Source organism: Neopelma chrysocephalum, unplaced genomic scaffold, assembly GCF_003984885.1.
Source record: "Neopelma chrysocephalum unplaced genomic scaffold, ASM398488v2 Primary Assembly neopelma1_86, whole genome shotgun sequence".
NCBI classification, from domain to species: domain Eukaryota; kingdom Metazoa; phylum Chordata; class Aves; order Passeriformes; family Pipridae; genus Neopelma; species Neopelma chrysocephalum.
This window is the reverse complement of record NW_020897748.1, coordinates 215,154-233,564: the sequence shown is the minus strand read 5'-3', so window position 1 is coordinate 233,564 and position 18,411 is coordinate 215,154. Positions and strand designations below refer to the sequence as shown.

At 41.8% G+C, this 18,411-nt stretch overlaps 1 protein-coding gene across 1 annotated transcript in view; it reads left to right on the top strand.

Annotated features, from left to right (window-relative positions):
• The first annotated feature begins 17,975 nt into the window (after positions 1-17,975).
• EMC2 (ER membrane protein complex subunit 2) overlaps positions 17,976-18,411 on the top strand; it is a 37,530-nt gene continuing 37,094 nt past the window's right edge. Inside the window, exon 1 of the mRNA XM_027692356.1 lies at positions 17,976-18,030. Within this exon, the coding sequence (XP_027548157.1) occupies positions 17,991-18,030 (40 nt within the window). The 5' untranslated portion in view covers positions 17,976-17,990. The remainder of the gene's footprint in view (positions 18,031-18,411) is intronic.

Genomic DNA, 18,411 nt, shown 5'->3' with positions numbered 1-18,411 from the left:
CTGTAAACGCATTGTCCTGTAGACTAAGTATCACTGCAGCCAAGTAATTACTTAGATTTTATGTGGAATTTGTAACAGGAAAGGAGTATTCACTGTGTCACTTGTAGGAGTCTGGTTTTTCTCTTCCCCTGACATCTTTAGACAGTGTGACTGGGTCATCACTATCGTTTGACAGCAATGCAGCTTGCAGAAGATGAGAAGGCAATTTGTGGTTAGGTAACACCGGCACAGACAGTGAGCTGTGTACCTCCAACGGGAAAATGAAACAGGAGTCAGGCTGCATTTCATTTTTAATCCTTTTTTGTGGTTGTCCAAGTTTATTTTTATAATTCGTAGTACCCACAAGACGTACTCATTTCCTTCAGAACAACAGCTGTGGAACGATGGAGGATTACCTTTGCTGTTTCCCAGCAACTAAGCTTTGCCTCCTTCTAGAAGATGGTGAAAACTGCCACAGAGCTTTGCCTCCTTCTAGATGATGGTGAAAGTTGCCACTGACTACAGTGTTCTTTCTTCCTTTGATAGGCTGCCATGTTCAGCCAGGCACATATATATCAATTACAGGGCAGTCACAAGTTCAAATATAGTTCCAGTGGCAATAATATACAAAATAAGAGTGAAAACAACATAAGAAAACTCTGCTTTTCATGGGCCAAAGGTTTTTACAAACTATTCATTATAAAATAGGTTGGTTCAGCTATTCAAGATTTTCAAAGCTCTGGGCAAAGTCATCCGATTGTATTGTGACAGTGGCTTCTTCAGCTGGGACCTACTGGCTATGTCACTGGCTAGTTAATTTTGGGAACTGGAACTATTAAATGCACAGAGTAATTGTGATACAGAATTTCTGTGGAAAATGAGTGGAGTTCAAAATTAAACAAAAATGCCACACACACAAAAAAAAATCAAGTAAATCTGTTCCCTACAAGTGAAATGTTGCCAAAGTGCATTGTAAACATGGAGCAACTGCACCTGCAAATAAGGCATTACCACTCCCTGTCCGCTGCAGTGTAGATTTTGTGGTATGTGTTTGTTCCCTCATGTCCTACATACATTGCTTTCACAGAATACACAGGCAGAACAATGAGGCCAAGGTGATATTCTAACCAGACTGCTTCTTCTGCATACTGACCTTTTAAATGCTCACTGAGTAGTCCAGCATCTGACTAACTGCACTTAGCTCCTGCAGGAGTTATCCCCCCCATCCCCTCAGGATAAAGCAACAATTTTTGGGAGAAATTTGTTCTGAACATAGCAACAAGGCACTTGCAATCTTCTTTATACAATCACTTTTTCAGTCTTGGCTTTATCAAACTCAGCAGATAAATAATGTATGCCCTTCCCATTTCCTATGTGAGATCATGAGTGAGGAGCTGCTTCTTGACAGATGTCCAGGCAGTATTTTCAGAAGTGTTTTTTCAGTCAAATGTAACCGTTATAGCCGTCTAGTCAATTTAGCAGTGGCATCTCAGTTTTCAAACTTCAGCCAGGTTTCTCATAGCTGTGACTAAAGAGGTTCAGTTAGAACTTCCTAACAGAACAAAAGAGCTCTTTTTCTCTGCTTAATATTACTTCAACACATTTTTTTTCAGTTTCAGAAAAGTAAAAGGCGATGCCTCTCAACTAGGGAAAGAAAAAAATGAGGACATTTTGATAGTCTAAAGAGAGGAATGTAAAATGAAAGTAAGTATGGCACAAATCCTAAGGTCTTTGCTTATAATTGTTACAGACATTTAGGTACAACTTCTTTTGGCATCCATGGGACATCAGATGGGCAGAGCCTTTCCTACAGAAAAAAAAAAAGGCATTTGTTCTGTCTTTATTGAATAAAGACAGAAAATGAGAACAGTATAAAGGCACTGGTAGAATATCCATGCATACTAGGTTTGACCTAGATTACAAGTTTCAGTTGTTTGTTAAGAATTGATATCATTAACTATATGTAAAAATACAAGTACTAAATCCACACAAATTACAAACCAAGACTTACAAAGAGCTCTCATACCATCTCTAGTACCCTAAGCTGTAATTTCTAAGGAACTTAGACATTCCTTGATTTTTACAGTTATGAAAATACTAATTTTCTTGTTCACTAGCAGGGAGAACTGAGACAGTAAAACACATTCTATCTGAACATTGCCCACTTTAATACAGGTTGGAACCATCTCATTAAACTTCCTACAAATGTCTAAATATACCATTCCATCATTTTATTAGTACATAAACTGTGCTTCATGCTTCAGGATCACAGCAGAACACAGTGTGACCCATAGGATGACCTAAGAAACTATGTGTTGGTAACATACCATGTTCTCTCTTTATAACACAATTATGAAATGCAAATTGTCTGAGAGGTAAAAAGACCACAGTGTATAGCTCTTGATGACTTAATATTAACACTTTGGGCAGTATTAACATATTACATCTTGCTTCTGATTTACTGGAAAACTATATTGCAGTGTGTTGCAGACCCTTGCAATTTATAGAAATAAAAATTAAATGTATTGAGTAGGATCAAGTTCAGTAAATTCAGGACCAAATAAATCCCATATGTTATCTGTGGATCTCTTGATACTGGTGAACATCAACTACTTCATGAGATCTTACTTACTAATTTGTCATCAGATTGTAAAACATTTTACCTAAACTGTCAGTAAATGTAAATCTAAATAAATACTGAGTAAAATGAAAGATGGTACTGAAGCTAATGATAAATTCCCTTCATCAGTAGAGACTTTCTATCTCATTCTGTTCTTCAGAAGTAAAATATTTTTTGAGTAATAGTCTGAACTACTTGGCTGAGAAGTGGTCCAGTAGCAACACTTAATGTATGGTGAGGTGCACAGTAGCTATTTTTTATGACAACTTTTGCACATTTTTAGTTCAGAAATAGTTTGTGGTTCATGTAGTGGAATAAGTTCTTGTTCCTTTCCACATAATGTCCCTGAGGTTTCTAGCAGTGATACCTTTGAGAAGAATGTTGTGGTTGAAACTTTCAATTGCTGTACCAATGCATCTCTGGTACTCATTGTAGAACTACTGTGCAATTGAGGGGAAGACAGTAACAACTATTATTTTTAGCAGCCATCTATTTGCCAAGCAAAGTGCTGATGACTAAATAATTTGTTACACATGCACTGGTCCAGATTCTGCTTGTCTTTTGCAATCAAAGCTCTCCTTGATGTGTTTAGGAGAACTGAGAGTGCAAGTATAGCCAATTCACTCCCCTAAACATTGAAGGACATATTTTTCTACTTTTCTATCCACTGAGCATGAGCATACCCTGAAAATAATACTAGTAGTATCAGTCAAAGAGTAAAAAAACATTTAATGAAAGTGATAAATTTTCCCTTATATTTATAACAGGCTCGTGCAGGCAGAAAAAATATAAAAAATAAATACTCAAAAAAAAGTGGCAATCCATATTAACATCTAAAAGCAAGGATGGCACAAATCCTCTGCCACTTACAGGTCAGTGTCTGAGCTCCATTCCTTTGATCTCTGCCATATCCCTCCATTCACATTTGCTGGTAGTCTCATTCACTCTTCTTCTAAATGGTGTCCCATGACTCTGTCTAGTCTAGTAAATCAAACAGTGTTCCCAGGAAATTAACTGCCTCCACTGTTAAATTGCCAGAATAATCCCTGGGATGGCTGTGTCCAAGACTAGCTAGCAATCTCTCAAGTAATTCAGAAAGTGGCGTAAGCCAGAGGTCATTGCTGTTTGGATGCAGCCACCATGTCTGACCCCATCAGACCACAGCCTCTGAGACCTCACCCAGGGCAAATGCAGTTCTTTCAGTAAGAATTCCAGCATATGACAGTCTGAATAGCATTGCCCACAGCCATGGGCTTCTTTGTATTACTAGAGAAGTACATGAAGTCTCAATAACCCCCTTAATTCTCACTACCAGGGGTCTTCCACCAGAACGGTCTCACATCCTGGCATCTGGGTCTGAGTTCAGGTCCTGGGATTGATTCACTAGAAGCAACTCCACTGTAGGAGTATCATGGAGACTTTTATCTCATAACATCCAGATGGTTCCTATTACAGTAAGAGGTGATCTAGCGACAAGCTCTCACTTCTGTTTCTATGATGCCAGTTCGCCAAGATATGTTATGAGTGTAAATGACAACACAGTATGGTTTCTTACACTAGAGAGGAGCTGTTAAAATGTATATATTCACCATTTTTTCCCTCTTGTCACATAAGCTATGTTGCTCTCTCATCAGATTTTCCATCTTGTGGCTTGCTTTCAGAAGCTGTAAGACAAGCAGTTGTTTTGCAAGGAAGGGCTGTTGATATCAAGCTGTGTTTGAGGCAGGTCTGGAGTGCAGTTTGAGATTATAATTTCCCTTATTCTTTGGTTCTTTTTAGAAAAGTTGTAGTTAGACAAAAGACAGTTGATTATTTTATAGAAATGCTTTGGTTCCCTGATTAAGTCTGGATGCATAGCTACTCACAATCATCTAGAGATATTAAAATTTAAGACCTGGAGATGACTGAAGCAGAAACTTAAAAAATGATCATATGAATTTATTTTTTGTGGCCTTCAAAGATGTTAAATTTTACAAATCCTACACCAGTGTTCTACTTACTGACCTCTAAGGACACATTATGCATTTTTACATTCACTGCTGCCTTTTCAAAAAATGGCAGTTTCATGGAGTGGCAAATGAGTAATAAAAAAAGACACGCAGAGGAAATAGTTAAAAATAGACAGCAGAATTAATCATTGGACTAAAGGAAAAATAATGCATTTTTAACTCATACTTCCAGCACAATCTCATTAAAATACCTCTCTAGTTGTGTATTTGCTTCATCTTCTCACAATGATATTAACATAAGTAATTTTTTATTACTTAGGACATAAAAGTAGTGGGTGTGTGAAAATATCTGGACAGAATATGCCCTTGAATTTCCAAGGAAGGTGGATGTATGCTTTTACAGTTTTGGAAAGGTATAATATTCCCTTCAACACTGTGCTACTGGCCTTTACTAAAAGTTAGTGAGATGTGAAAAAAGACCAAAGAAGTGCTTGCATATATATTTTAGCATACAAAGTAGCTTGTTACAGAATTTAGGAAAAATCTGCTCATGCTTATTAGCCTATACAGAAAATGAAATAATATACATCCTTTTGATAGTAGCTTGTGAAGAACTATATACTAAAATGCATCATATGAGCACCTCATACAATTTATTATTATTGCAACTGGGCTGTTATAAAGTTGAGTCTACTTAATGGTAGTGTGAAGTATAAAGAAGGCAGATACCCCTTTGATTTCTAGCTGTGCATGCATGGTAAGCAATGAAGAAGCTAATCAGGCCACATTTGGGATGCCTATAGGATCTCCTCTGTGGGGGCATAGAGGGTTGATTACCTGCCCTCAGGATTTAATGCAGGAAAACTCTCTCTTGGACACTTGAGTGGACCTAGATAGATGAAAGTCCCTTCCTTTTAATAAAAGGGAGTCATTATAGAACAGGTAGGAAATTCAGATTATCGGTGGTCCATTTTCATTCTTAACCAGTATGGTTATCTCTGTTAATGTGGAAGAAAAGCTCCTGCAACTTTGAGATTTGCATTGTCAAATGTTTTATTTATATTTCTTTTGAACAAGGAACCTTTAAAAATTGCCAGTAGTTAAGGACAACAGCAGGTAGACAATAGAAAGAGGGAAAGGTTGCAGGAGGTCTGGTTTCTGTGGTTGTGGCAGATTTTTTCTTGTAAGACAGAAAAGAGAAGACAGTAGCTGCTAGAGAAGGGGAAGAGAATTGGAAAATTGCAGAGAAAATGAAGATTATCTGCACACAAGAGTTGTGGGTTTAATGCTACCACTGAGCATTAAACAGAAGTTTGTGCAATATCTGGTCATCTGATAGGCCTCAAGGAAGAGAATATCCAGAAGTGTGTCTGGAGTCTAGAAGCTGAGAGAGGCACACAATGGAAAACAGGAGAGGAAAAACAAGATTTGTGGATATGTATTGATGAGAAGACCCAAAAGACTGATCTGTGAGTGGTACCAGTAAGCCATCATCTGACCAGGAGGACAACACACTAGTGTATGTACTTCATGGTAGAATGAAAAGGAGAAACAAAAGATGGAAGAAAAAGGAGATTGTGTATCAGGAAGTAGAGAAGAAATATGGTGGGAATAGTCAATAGTCACAACTTAAGTAGAAATAATCAGGATATTTAGGAGACTATCAAAAAGAACAAAAGGCAGAATGCTACTCAGAAAGCTTGGAGAAGAGAAAAAGTGGAACTTGAGATCCAGGCTAAGAGAAGACACTTCTGCCCTACAGAAGAGTCCTTGTTAAAAGATTAATAGATGTGCAATGGCAAAGGACAGTAGGGTAGAACTGAAAGATGGGTGCAGTGTTAATTTCAAGCCTCAGAACAGTAGGCCAGCAGGCAAAAGGATCCTTGAGGGACCACAAAAAGTCCGCAACCCATTCATCGCTTTGGGAGTGCTATGGCAATGTTCCTGTTACAATAGATATGAAATGATTGTATCAAGGAAAATATTCACAGAAATGCTGTAAATAAAAGGACAAAAATTAGTCATGTGGTATGAAGCAACAACCATAGATCCATCAGAAGAATTTCTTAGAATGTGGACCAAATGTTTGTGATGCAGGCAGATGGTCAGAGAGCTGAATGACTTGGTGAGTTTTCCAAGACGTTCAAGCCAGAAGATCTGCAGCACAGTGACAAAATAAATGGGAGACATTTGGAAAATCCATTGGCTGAGATGATCTCCTATCCCTCAGTCAACCTAAAAAGTCTACCCATCACTCTACTACTGAAGCACACAAATTAGAGAGCTTATGCCAACAGAAGATCCTGATCTTAAAGCCAATCAAAACTATCATGTGTTCTTGAAAAACCGTTACATGTATTAGTACAGATTTTTAATGCTTGTTTGAAAGTTGTTGACCTCTGAGTGATAAATACTGGATCAATTCTGGCATTCAGAGAATGGGGCTTACAAACTGCAGTAAGGTCATAGATGATATAAATGTACCCATTATTTGTCCTTTCACCAAAGAAGTCAGTGTGTAAGTGAACCATAAGAGGTTCCTTAAGGGCCCTGAAGACCACGGAGAAAGCTTATGAGCATCAACCTGGGAGGCATTGGCAGGATATGCAACATGTGTGTTTGGAGCAGATAAGACACACAGAACCTTGGACAAGACAAGCTGAGATCTTTATTCCCCCCCACTAATAACATTCTCAATAGGGTGCAGGTGCCTCCTGTTATTTTGAGGAATTCCATCTAGCTTCCTCTGCCAGGACTTAAGAAGCCAAATATGCACAAAGTGCATCCACCCAGTGCATACTATTACAGCCTGTAACAGTTGCAGAATGGTGGTGGACAATTCACTGGGAAAGCTGGAGGCAAGAAGGCATGGTTTCCAGAGTCACTTGAATGCCAATATTATAAATACTATACATATGATGATGACCTGCTTTACCTTTTTACAACACATGGGAAAGTGGAGGTAATTTTATTTATTATTGGGATAATATCTGGATAATGATGAACTCATTAACTGATCTGAAAATCTGGAAAGGACTCCCAAAGGCAATGCAGGTCCTAGTTCAAGAGACTTGGGAAATTAAGAAAGTCACACTGGAACTTTAGTGTACAATAATTACAAATTTTTCAGGACCACTTTATGGTCAATAGCATTTTTATAGCACCTTTTGTTATTGAAATTCTTCACATTTTTTTGTTGCTTACTTTTTTTGCCTTCACAGAAAAGCACAAGAAGGACAGAAACTGTTTTACAAAAAGCAACACCACCTGTTTTATTATATGAAATGTAACACATATACTTCTTTCTCCTCTGCATATATACACCAAATAAATATAGCCCATATGGCACTCTGAGTATGTATATGCTCACATTCATGCCACACATAGTTATCGTTTCAAGAAGTCACCTGCTAACTTGTGCTATTCTGCAAACTGGAAGTGCTCCTACTGCTGCAATACTGCACTGTGGAAGATGCTGATCTGTAGGACAGATGTTATTCCTGATAAATTCTGATAGTGTATAAAACATTTATTTTTTGGCTGAATTAAGTACTGATTTAATTGGAACTTTTTCTGCCTCCAATTTTGAAATCATGGAACACTATTTCTAAGGCTTGTACATATTGCTTGGTGGTTTGCAATATTTCAGTAATGTCTTGAGGCTTTCTGTTTCATTGCAAATGCATTTATAGCAATAAATTGTTCAACAAACACAGAATTTTATTAAACTGGCAAAATAAGTGATAAAGAAAGCTAAACAAGCCCACAGTCAGCTGTGCCAAAAATAAACAAATGTTTTCTTTTAAATACTAAAATAATGTGCAAACGAGGCTCAACAAAACTAAAATGCAGAATAATTCCAAAATTGATGTGTGTATAAAATTAAAGTTCAAGAGCAGAATAGTCACACTATCCAGCTGCAGTTCCACTACAGAAGAGATTCAACATTCCATGTGTAAGGAAATCCTGCCATTTTCTTCTATCCATGGGCACAGTGTATTGCTCCTTCAATAACTTAACCGGGCCTTGTCTCTGAGCTGGAGCAAAGACCCTCCTTTTTTAAAGCTTTTTTAGGGTTAATTTTCCCCGTCTGTATTCACTGATATAGAACTAGAGAACAGTAGTACCAGCAGAACTGAGAATACACTGTGCTCTCAGGGATGAGACAACAGGTCTGGCTGGACAAGACAGTCAACTCTTTACACCAGTCTTGCTGCCTAATCTTATATATGGTGCAAACATGGTCCCCCTAGAAATTATGCCCTCTACAGTCTTTTCCCTTTGCTTTGTACTTTCCCTTCCCATCTTTTCTCCCGTGAATAAGTGTGTAAGAAGAGAGGACAGCCTTGGCCTTGCAGTTGCTGAGCTTCTTCAGTGCCCACGGAACGACCATCGGGGTCCATCCTCTGGTCATCTGCAGCAGCACTGCCATATTCACGTTGATCAGCAGGCAACTCACCCCAAAAAGCCCCATGTCCTTTCAGTGTGAAATAAAAATAGTTCATTCAGTGTTTTGTTTCAAATTAAGCAGATATAGTTTCTCCTAATTTCCTCTTCTATCCTGTCTTGAGTATTACAAAGCTACAGTTTGCATTTTATTGTTTTATCATGACTACTCATATCCAAGATGGGTAATGCAGAGGTGAACACTGACAGGCAAAGCAGCTGCAGTCATATTAGAAGGTAAGTTACGGTATTCTTTTTCAATTGAGTAATAGGAAGTCATAGAAACATGAAATCCATCTCCTAATGCAATCACTTCTGGCTTGTCTGTTCTTAATACCCTCCAGTGACAAAGACTCCATAATTTGCCCAAGCAGTCTCTTACAACATTTAATTACCTTCATCATCTTGTTTGATTTTTGATTTTCCTGAAAGTGGGACATAGTTATGGCTCATACAAAAGATCTCTTTGACTAGTCAGGGCTTCATTGCTTTCTTTTAAGTTGCTCATCTTGTTCAAAACATATATATATTTCAAAAGTTCCTGCCTGGAAAAGCACTTCACTTCATGCCAGCGAAGAACTTTTTTCAAAGACACTCTTTTACAAGTCTGGTGACTGCAAATATTATATAGGAACAAAGGGGCACAATTGTTTCCTTAACTCACCAATTAGTAAATGTATAAAAACTTAGAAATGTCACTTCTCTACAATGGTGAGAGAAAGGAAGAATATCATCAGGGTGAAGAAAGAAGATGCTCAAAAGCTTTGTGTTGAGAACTTTAATAGCCCATTCCCTAAGAGAGAGATACTTCCTAAAAGTGGGTTCCTCTGTCCCATTTTCAGTGGCTGCAGCAAGCTTAAGCAAGGACAGGATATATTCCTCTATGGAGAGTTCCTCTAACTAAACACAGACATTGTCAATGAAGACATCTGCAGCTGAGTTAGTCCTCTTGATTCCCTTTACAGCTAATAGAAAGAAAGATCTGCTTTTGGTTGTGATTCAGCTTATGCCCTGGACACCTTCTATAGGATGAGATGCACCTCATAAATGTGTAATTTGCTCCACTGATAAATTGAACCTGAGATCAGTAGGTTGTATATAGACATCTAGACTGCATGTGAAGTAAAGTGAGAGGAACCCTTCTACTGCTGACTTTTAACAGGAACAGTTTCCATGGAAGGAGTCATATTATTTGCACGCAAAATCACAGCCTTGTTTTGATTAACTTTTTTTTTTCTGAAGCTGCAGTCTGTTAACACTTACTCATGTAGATTGTAATGATGTATTGTATATTCTTTTTAAATCTTATGTAACAGCTCTAGTGTGTATCAATGTCAGGGTAATTAGAATCACAGTTTTGACTATTATGAGGCATTTTGAGCTTGGTTTGTGCTTCTAAAATGCTATTTCTGTCATTGGCAGCCACGTTGCCAAGGATGTGGGGAGATGTGTAAATGATTCACTAAAGTTTCTATCCCAAGTCAAAGCTAGTGACACCCCAGGAAACTCAGAATCCTCTGTTTTCATTATCCTTCCATGAGAAAACTTCCTCCCCTCTCAAATTTTTCTCCCAAGATCAAGCAAAGAGGACACAAATTGAGACTGCCTGGTAGCTCGGGGTGCGACTGAGGCTGTGCTACAAAAAGCATCTGCCGAGAAACTCCCCAGACCATCTCATGGAGCAGGGTCAGAGCGCATGGCTCTGCACTTGCTGAGGGATACCTGCTATTGCAGTGTCCATATTCTACTACTGCTCTTCGAGTCTGTTTCTGTATCCACAAAGAAGTCCCAGGCTGAAGAAGAACTGGATGAAGCAAACAGTAGATTAGCGTTGAGAGGACTACCAAGTGTCTAAATTCAGGATTTTGTAGCAGGGTACGTAGTCAAGTCATTCTTAGCCCTCTAATGAATTTCTTTTGATTCCTAGTTGAGCTGTTTCATATGTTTGTTGTGCTCGTGGCTCTGGTAAAATAAAAATACAGCTCAGGAGGCTGCTGCTAATACTAATGTGCTTTACTACTGCAGTGCTTGTGTTCCCTGTAGCTCCTCCACACATGCCTCATTCTTTGGACACAGACTCTACTTTTCTAATCAGCGATTTGAGTATGAGAGCAGATGGTTGGACTGGTAAAACAGCAACTAGCTGACAGTGTGGAAACTCATAAAAGTTGGCCAAGTAACCCTGAACAGTTTGTAAGGAAAATGAGGGGTTAAATGACAAATAACAAAATATACACTGCCACTAAGTTTCTAAGAAGTCAAGGCAAGAGAAGGCCTGGAATACCTAGAAAAATTAAAGTTTGACACCTCACAAATTTATCCAAACCACAGCAGGACCTGGCAGTGTACGTTGGTGAGCAGCATGTAAAACTGATGTCTGTGAATACCAAATAGCAAGATGGTTAAAACCAGGAACAAGGAATTTCAATTTGGATAGTTAGATTGTGCATAAATGGGGAGTAAGTCCTTTGTTTTGCTGTAGGAGTTCAGGTAAGTTACATGAGCTCCCTGTATTTTGATTTCCTCATCTCTAATACCAAACTGAGAAACATGTATACAGAAACTGGTTATTTTCCTCAGCATGAAGTGATGCCTTGCTCAAGGAACAGCATGGAAGCCACTTCTGCATCTGCTGAAGCAAGAATGGATTAGCTATCAAGCCTTCACCATCATTTTACCTTGGTAGGTAGGATAACCAGTCCCTGTGTTCACTATGGTTTATCTTTCTTTTTAACGGTAGAAACACAAACCACTGTATCCATGAATAAAACATACTGCCCTACAAAGAGATCATTTTCTCTCCAAGTCCAGTGGTTGTCCAGACAAAGTCATCTCAGAAACACCACAAAAATAATGAGATGTAGTTGAACACAAGGAGCGAACTTGGGAAAGGGAGCAAAGTTAATAAATAAGGACTGGGGGAAAGCACAGGAGAATTCTTTGTGAGACAAACATGTAGTTCAGAAATGAGAAGATTTTTAAATGGTCAGGATGTCAGGAGGGCATTAAAGAAACATTCCGAGAGCAGACTTCAGCCTAGGGAGAGTGCTGTAATTCCCCTAACTTCAGTACAATTTATTTCAAGTCAGTCAAAAAAGACCCCAAATGTATATGACACACTACTGCAGCTATGAGGAGATGAGTAACCGGGCTGGGAGCTGGAGAGGTGAGTGCAGGAGGGAACATCCAACCCTCCTTGAGTGCAGCCCCACAGGCACACAGCTGCCTGCCATGACCCCACCATCCTTGAAGGAAATCCATGGAACCTGTTCAGCTGCAGATCCCCGGCCCCAAGCCCTCCCTCTGGCTCTTCCCATCTGCTTCCCCTACAACTGATGACTTGGAAGCGCTGGCATGTCTGCTGCCCCAGGCAAGGGGCTTTCTCCAATCCCACTGCTTCTTGTCCTCTTTTCTAGTGCAAGAGAGAAGTTCTCGTCCCTGCAGCCAACTGGGCAAGACATTTATTTCTTCTGCCCTGCCCTCAGAGGGGTATTGCTGCTTGGTATGGCAAGCATGAGACTGCCAAGCCCTGCAAGCCTGCTAAGTAGAGTGGGGCATCTACCTGGGAAATGGGATAGAAATTGGATAAGAACTGTGGCATTAGATCAGCCAGTGATGTGCAGAGACTGCTCCCTCCACACCTGACGCAGCTGTCATGGAGCGCTGGGGTGGCAGGGCCTGACTCTGCTCCCGGCAGGGCTGGCCCCATTCCTGGTGTTCACTGGGAGAGGAAGGAGGCCAGCAGGAGTGGAGGCTGCTCTGGCCTTATGTCCCCTCCTCACCTCCCTCCTGACTCCAGCAAAGGCTGGTCATTCCTGCAAATTTGTTCACTTTACCTATGGGAAACAGCAGCTTCCAGCACCAAATTTAAGCCTCTGCACTATATTACAATTATTATATTCTTACACTTCTTTAATGCCCACAGGTACAGTTAAGCCTCTGCAAAAATTATTAATTAAGCTCACAGAGAAGTGTCTTTAGGACAGCAGTGTCAAGCTTGTCAGTTAGTCAGCTAGTAAACATGAACTTTGAAGCATATACTACCTTACCATATGGACTCAGAAACTTGGATCTGTGGTGTTTGTTCATCTCACTCCCATTTTAAAATCAGTCTCAGAAGGCTCTCAGGGTACAGTTTGGACTATCAAGCCATAAAGGAAGTGTTGTTTGACTTGCTTAAGGATTGTTAACAATGTCAATTCATCAAGTTGATTTATATTTCTTTTTTTCCCCAGCTTTCTGAAAGTGTCTCCTCTTTTCCTTTTTTCACGGCATGCTGAATGATGTGATTCTGGCATGTTCACCATTTGTGGTTGTCAATAGCCAGGAAGATTTATAGCCTAAGGATTGTCCTTTAGCTTAGGAGTCAGAAAGAGGGAATTAATTTTAAATTGACTGTAAATAGTAACGCTGAATTAAAAATTCAAAATCATACTGCTTTGCTATGTATGTTCCAATATGTAATAGTTTGTGCTGGTCAAAATGATATGAAAATGCCTCAAACTTTTCAAGATGACTTACAAAATTTTTACTTGGCATTTCTTATTGTGGCAATGCTGTGATAGAACTTTAAAGCATGTTAAAATGTTCTCCTCTATATATTACCTGTCATAGTAATTCCCTTAAAGCAGATGTATTAATTTATTTTCTTACCTAATTTTTTCACTTTGGTAAGTTTTAAATTTGATCCAAGAAAATATTTGAAGTTCTAACACTAACAGATGAATGCCAAGTAGGGTCAGACTCAAAGGCACCTACATTAAAGTGCAAAGTCCTTAAATTGATTAATGATTCAAATTTTTTGAATTCCCTATAATTTTCATCCACTAATTTAACTTCTGGGACTGATCTTTAGCATCACTAAACAAGACAACAGTATCTTTAAATGGTCCATACAGAAAACGAAGTTTGTCCATATCTTCCACAGTGGGAAAGTGCATCTTAACAAGCAAATGAATCATCGATTCGCACAGAAGATAAACTGTCACTTTATTCATTCACAACATACACAGATCCTACACATGTACATTCTTCCTTGTGCTGTGACTGTCCTGGAGTTATTTTCTCCTATGTCCTACCTACTAGAAGGATGCCACCACTGTTACATTAGTAAACTAACACCACCACCACCACCCCCATTACTGAACTAAAATAGGTCCTACACCCTGTTTAGTAGGTGATGAGCCCAAATGTCTCTATATCCCCCATACCTCATGCACAGGATACAGACTTCCATGTTTTGCTATACTGGTAAACTGCAAATTAAATTACTGTGCTTTTCTTCCTTGGCTGGTATCACTGCTCTGAACCATAACTCTGACAGGATTATTGCTGAACTGACTCATTGGTTTCATAATAAAAGAGAAAGGTTTTTTTAATAGCACACCAAAAATATTTTTTTTTATTTTCATTCAGTAATCTGTAGAACTATCTGTGGTACCCACAAAAAGTAGGTGGTGACTTTTCTGCACTTTTAAATAATCCCTTCAAAAAAACTGCATTTACAACATAATATGTGAGATTGGGATCATTGCCTTTCCACTTAGTTCCTGCAGAAGTGGCACAGGAGCAGAAAATGACAGATCCATAAAAGGGATTTCACATGACTATTCCCTTTTTAGAGCATTTTAAGCTTTATTAACAAAACACTTTAAACTTTGAATTAAATGATGAAGCTCCTTGGCATAAGAAAACAGCTTTAAAAACCACTGGTTTAGTTTCCAAGAAGAAAAAGCTTAATACCAAAAACATTTCTGTTTCCAACTATAACAGTATCTGGCATAAGGGGATATTGTAACAATAATTCCCGTCTCTTGGTGAGTGTGGATGGTTTTCTACTCCGCAGTAAGAGCAGAGGTATGCAGTAGAAGGGTCAGCCTTGAGCTCGGCAGAACACAGTGTATGTGATTTTAGGCAAGTCGTTCGAGACTATGTCCAAGAAAGGCAGGAGGCAACACTTACAGTGCATAACTTCAGGACTTGGTCTCGCCTTACAGTGCAGGTGGAGGGCTGCACGTCTCGGGAAGGAATCCAGAATAACTGGGGAATTGCCTAAATCTAGCTAGGAGAGAGATCAGAGTTATTTCTGAGAACAGTAACGAGACTGAGCCCCTGTGGGGTACCGTCTCCAGCCTCTTGCCGAGACGAAGTTGTGGGCAGGTGCAGAAATATAAAGCTAGATGTCCAGGGAACAGCAAGTTCAAACCCCTCCCAAACACTTCAAACACATGTTTCTGAAATTTCAGCTCCTTCAGCACTAGGTGACAGCTGACAGGGCTTTTAAAAGCATCAAATTTTGGATTTATATACTTTAAAGTTCTGTCTGTCCCACATTAGGCATTATAGCTAGCTCAGCAATCCAGCAGCACTGAACTCTGCAAGTTAATTTTTCATTTTACCTCAGCTATTTCAGTGTTACCCCGTAATGTGCAGAGCAGGTGTGTTCTAAATCCTTTATGGATTTAGCCTGTAACTATTCCATAGTCGCTCCTTTACCTGTAAAACAGGAATATCAGTTCCCTATTCATATACTATGAGAATAAATATATAAATGGTTTTGGAAATGGCACACGCCATGCGGGACCCCACTCGGCTCGGGGGCTGCTGCAGGCGCTGCGCAGGACGCCGCGCCGGCCCGGGGGCTGCCCACACAGAAGCAGCTCTGCAGCGTTTAACATCCTGCTTTGCAGAGGCTGCTGAGCTCTTTGGGCTGGAAGTCAGCTTAAAGAAGACAGAAGTTCTCCATCAGCCTGCACCTCAGGAAGTCCCCCACCGTCCCCACATCACCATCGGCCAGTCAGAACTCAATTCAGTCCAACAGTTTAATTACCTAGGCAGCCTCATCTCCTCAGATGGTAAGATTGATGGGGAGATAGACAATAGGTTAGCGAAGGCATATAGTGCTTTTGGAAAACTCCATAAACGAGTATGGCGTAATAAACACTTGAAGAAAAGCACCAAGATCAGTGTTTACAGAGCCATAGTGCTGTCTACTCTTTTATATGGTTCCGAATCATGGGTCATCTACCGCCACCACCTGCGTCTCCTAGAACGCTTCCATCAACGCTGCCTCCGTACAATCCTTAACATCCATTGGTCAGACTATGTGACCAATACATCTGTTCTGGAACAGGCAGCAATTACGAGTATTGAGGCCATGTTACTGAGAACGCAACTGCGATGGGCAGGGCACGTCTCTAGGATGAAGGACCACCGCCTCCCTAAGATCCTGCTCTATGGTGAACTTGCCACTGGCTGCCGCAAGAGAGGAGCTCCAAAGAAAAGATACAAGGACTCCCTGAAGCAACAACTCAGCCTCGGGCATATTGATCACCATAACTGGTCCACTCTGGCCTCTAATCGGGAGGCCTGGAGACAGACCATTTATAACGCTGCTGATGCTTTTGAGAAAGCACGCAGGATCACCCTTGAGGAGAAAAGACAACGCAGAAAGAATCGAGCCTTGCAGAATATACCATCTAAGGAGTCTTTCTGCTGTGTCTTTTGCAACCGGACTTGCCTTTCTCGTATTGGCCTTTTTAGCCATCAACGCGCTTGCATGAAAAATGGGTAGAGCCCTTCCCAAATCTTCGTTCGCGAAGCCTAGCCATGAATGAATGGTTTTGGAAATGTTCAGATAATACAGACACTGGTATTTTAAAATCACCTGGAAGTACAGCTGCGCTATATAGGGCCTAAACAATTCAGTCACCTAGAAAATCAAAAACCACTTTAGAGGAAAGAAAATTTAGGCATACACAGTATTTTTAGACCACCATTTGAATTCCAGGTGAGGCCCTTTAGCTGTCAAAGTTGTGACATTTAATTACACTGTAGATAGTATGAAGAATTAGTAGTTTATTCTAGTCAGGGGAAGGAACATAATGAATACAGAAACAGTATTCTTGATTCTAGAGTTCATTTGTTGATGGAACTAGGGGATTAATTTTGAGTATGGAGTCTGAGGCATATCCCATAAGAGACCTTATCAGAGTTAAATGTCAAGGCAATTAAGTTTCTGGTGATATTTTCTAAAATCCAGTGCCTTTAGCATACAGAATCACAGAAGCAATTACGTTGGAAAAGATCTCTGAGATCGAGTCCAACCTATGACTAAACACCACATCAACTAGACCATACATGAAATTAAAAATCCTTCACTTTTTTTTTTTTTTAACATCTTCAGCGGAGGTGCATTTATCTGCTGAATACATTTATCCGATTTCAACAGTGAAATCCGGATTGAAACGGGGAGCCTCATTTACCAAGAAACCATCTTTGTGTCTGGTGGTCGGCAGAAGCCGTGATGTCGGAAGATAAACCGTGGAGAGGACACAGAGGTGGGCACGGCTGGCGGCCCACAGCCCCACTCCTGCCTGTGACCTCCTCAGGGCTCCTCCGACCCGTGGACACGAATTTGTTATGTGGTGTTTCACTGCCCATGGCGGGTCTGGGGCAGCTGCAGAGAAACCGACGTTTCATCCTTGACGGGTCGTGGGGCCTCCAGGATCCCGGGGCAGGAAACACTCGGGCACTTCTCACGCCGGACCCAAACCACACCAGGCGCCTCCTCGCGCAGCGCGTTCCAGGTGCACAACCTGGACGTGGCCAAGTTATGTGGAATATAAAATAGGAAATTAACCTGCAGCCCTCAGCTTGGGCTCAGAGGTTTTAACCCCGCAAGGCCCCTCGGTATGCGAGCGGGACAGGACCGGGGATCGTGCTGGTACCCCGTCGGTGCGGCCCCGGAGCAAACACAGACCGGCACAGCCCGAGCCCCGGGGGGGCAGGCGCCGGCTGCCTGGTGCTCCGGCCCCGCCAGCTCCAGCCTTTCGGAGGCTCCCGTCCCGCGGGACGGGACTCTTCCCGACCCGGACGCCGCGGGCGGGAGCTGCGGGAGCGCGGTGGGGGCAGAGGGGACGCAGGGCCGGCCCCCTCCCGCCTCCCGCCAATGACGGCCGGGCCCGTCAGCGCGCACGTCACGGGGCGGTGCCAAGATGGCGAAGGTGTCGGAGATGTACGACGTGACTTGGGAAGGTAACGCCGCGCAGCCGGCGCTCCTCTCCCGCGGCAGGGGCCGTGCCGGCATCGACCGGCCCCCGGGGCGCGGGGGGCAGGCGGCGCTCCCGGAGCCCCGAGCGCGGCGGGCCCGGGGCGGGCCGGCGGTCCCCAGGCGGGCCCGGGGGGCTGGGGCGAGGGGCGGCGGTTTTGCCTCCCCGGGCTGCGGGCGGCCGGCCCGCCTGAGCGGCCAACAGTGCTCGGCCCCTCGGTGCCTGCAGGTCCGGCGGTGAACGCGCACCTCACTTGGAGCGCCCCGCCGGCCTGCCCGAGCCTCCCCGCCGGGTGCCCCCGCCGGCCGCCTCCGCTCCGCGGGCTCGGACCCCTACGTCCCCAGGGCTCGGACCCCTACGTCCCCAG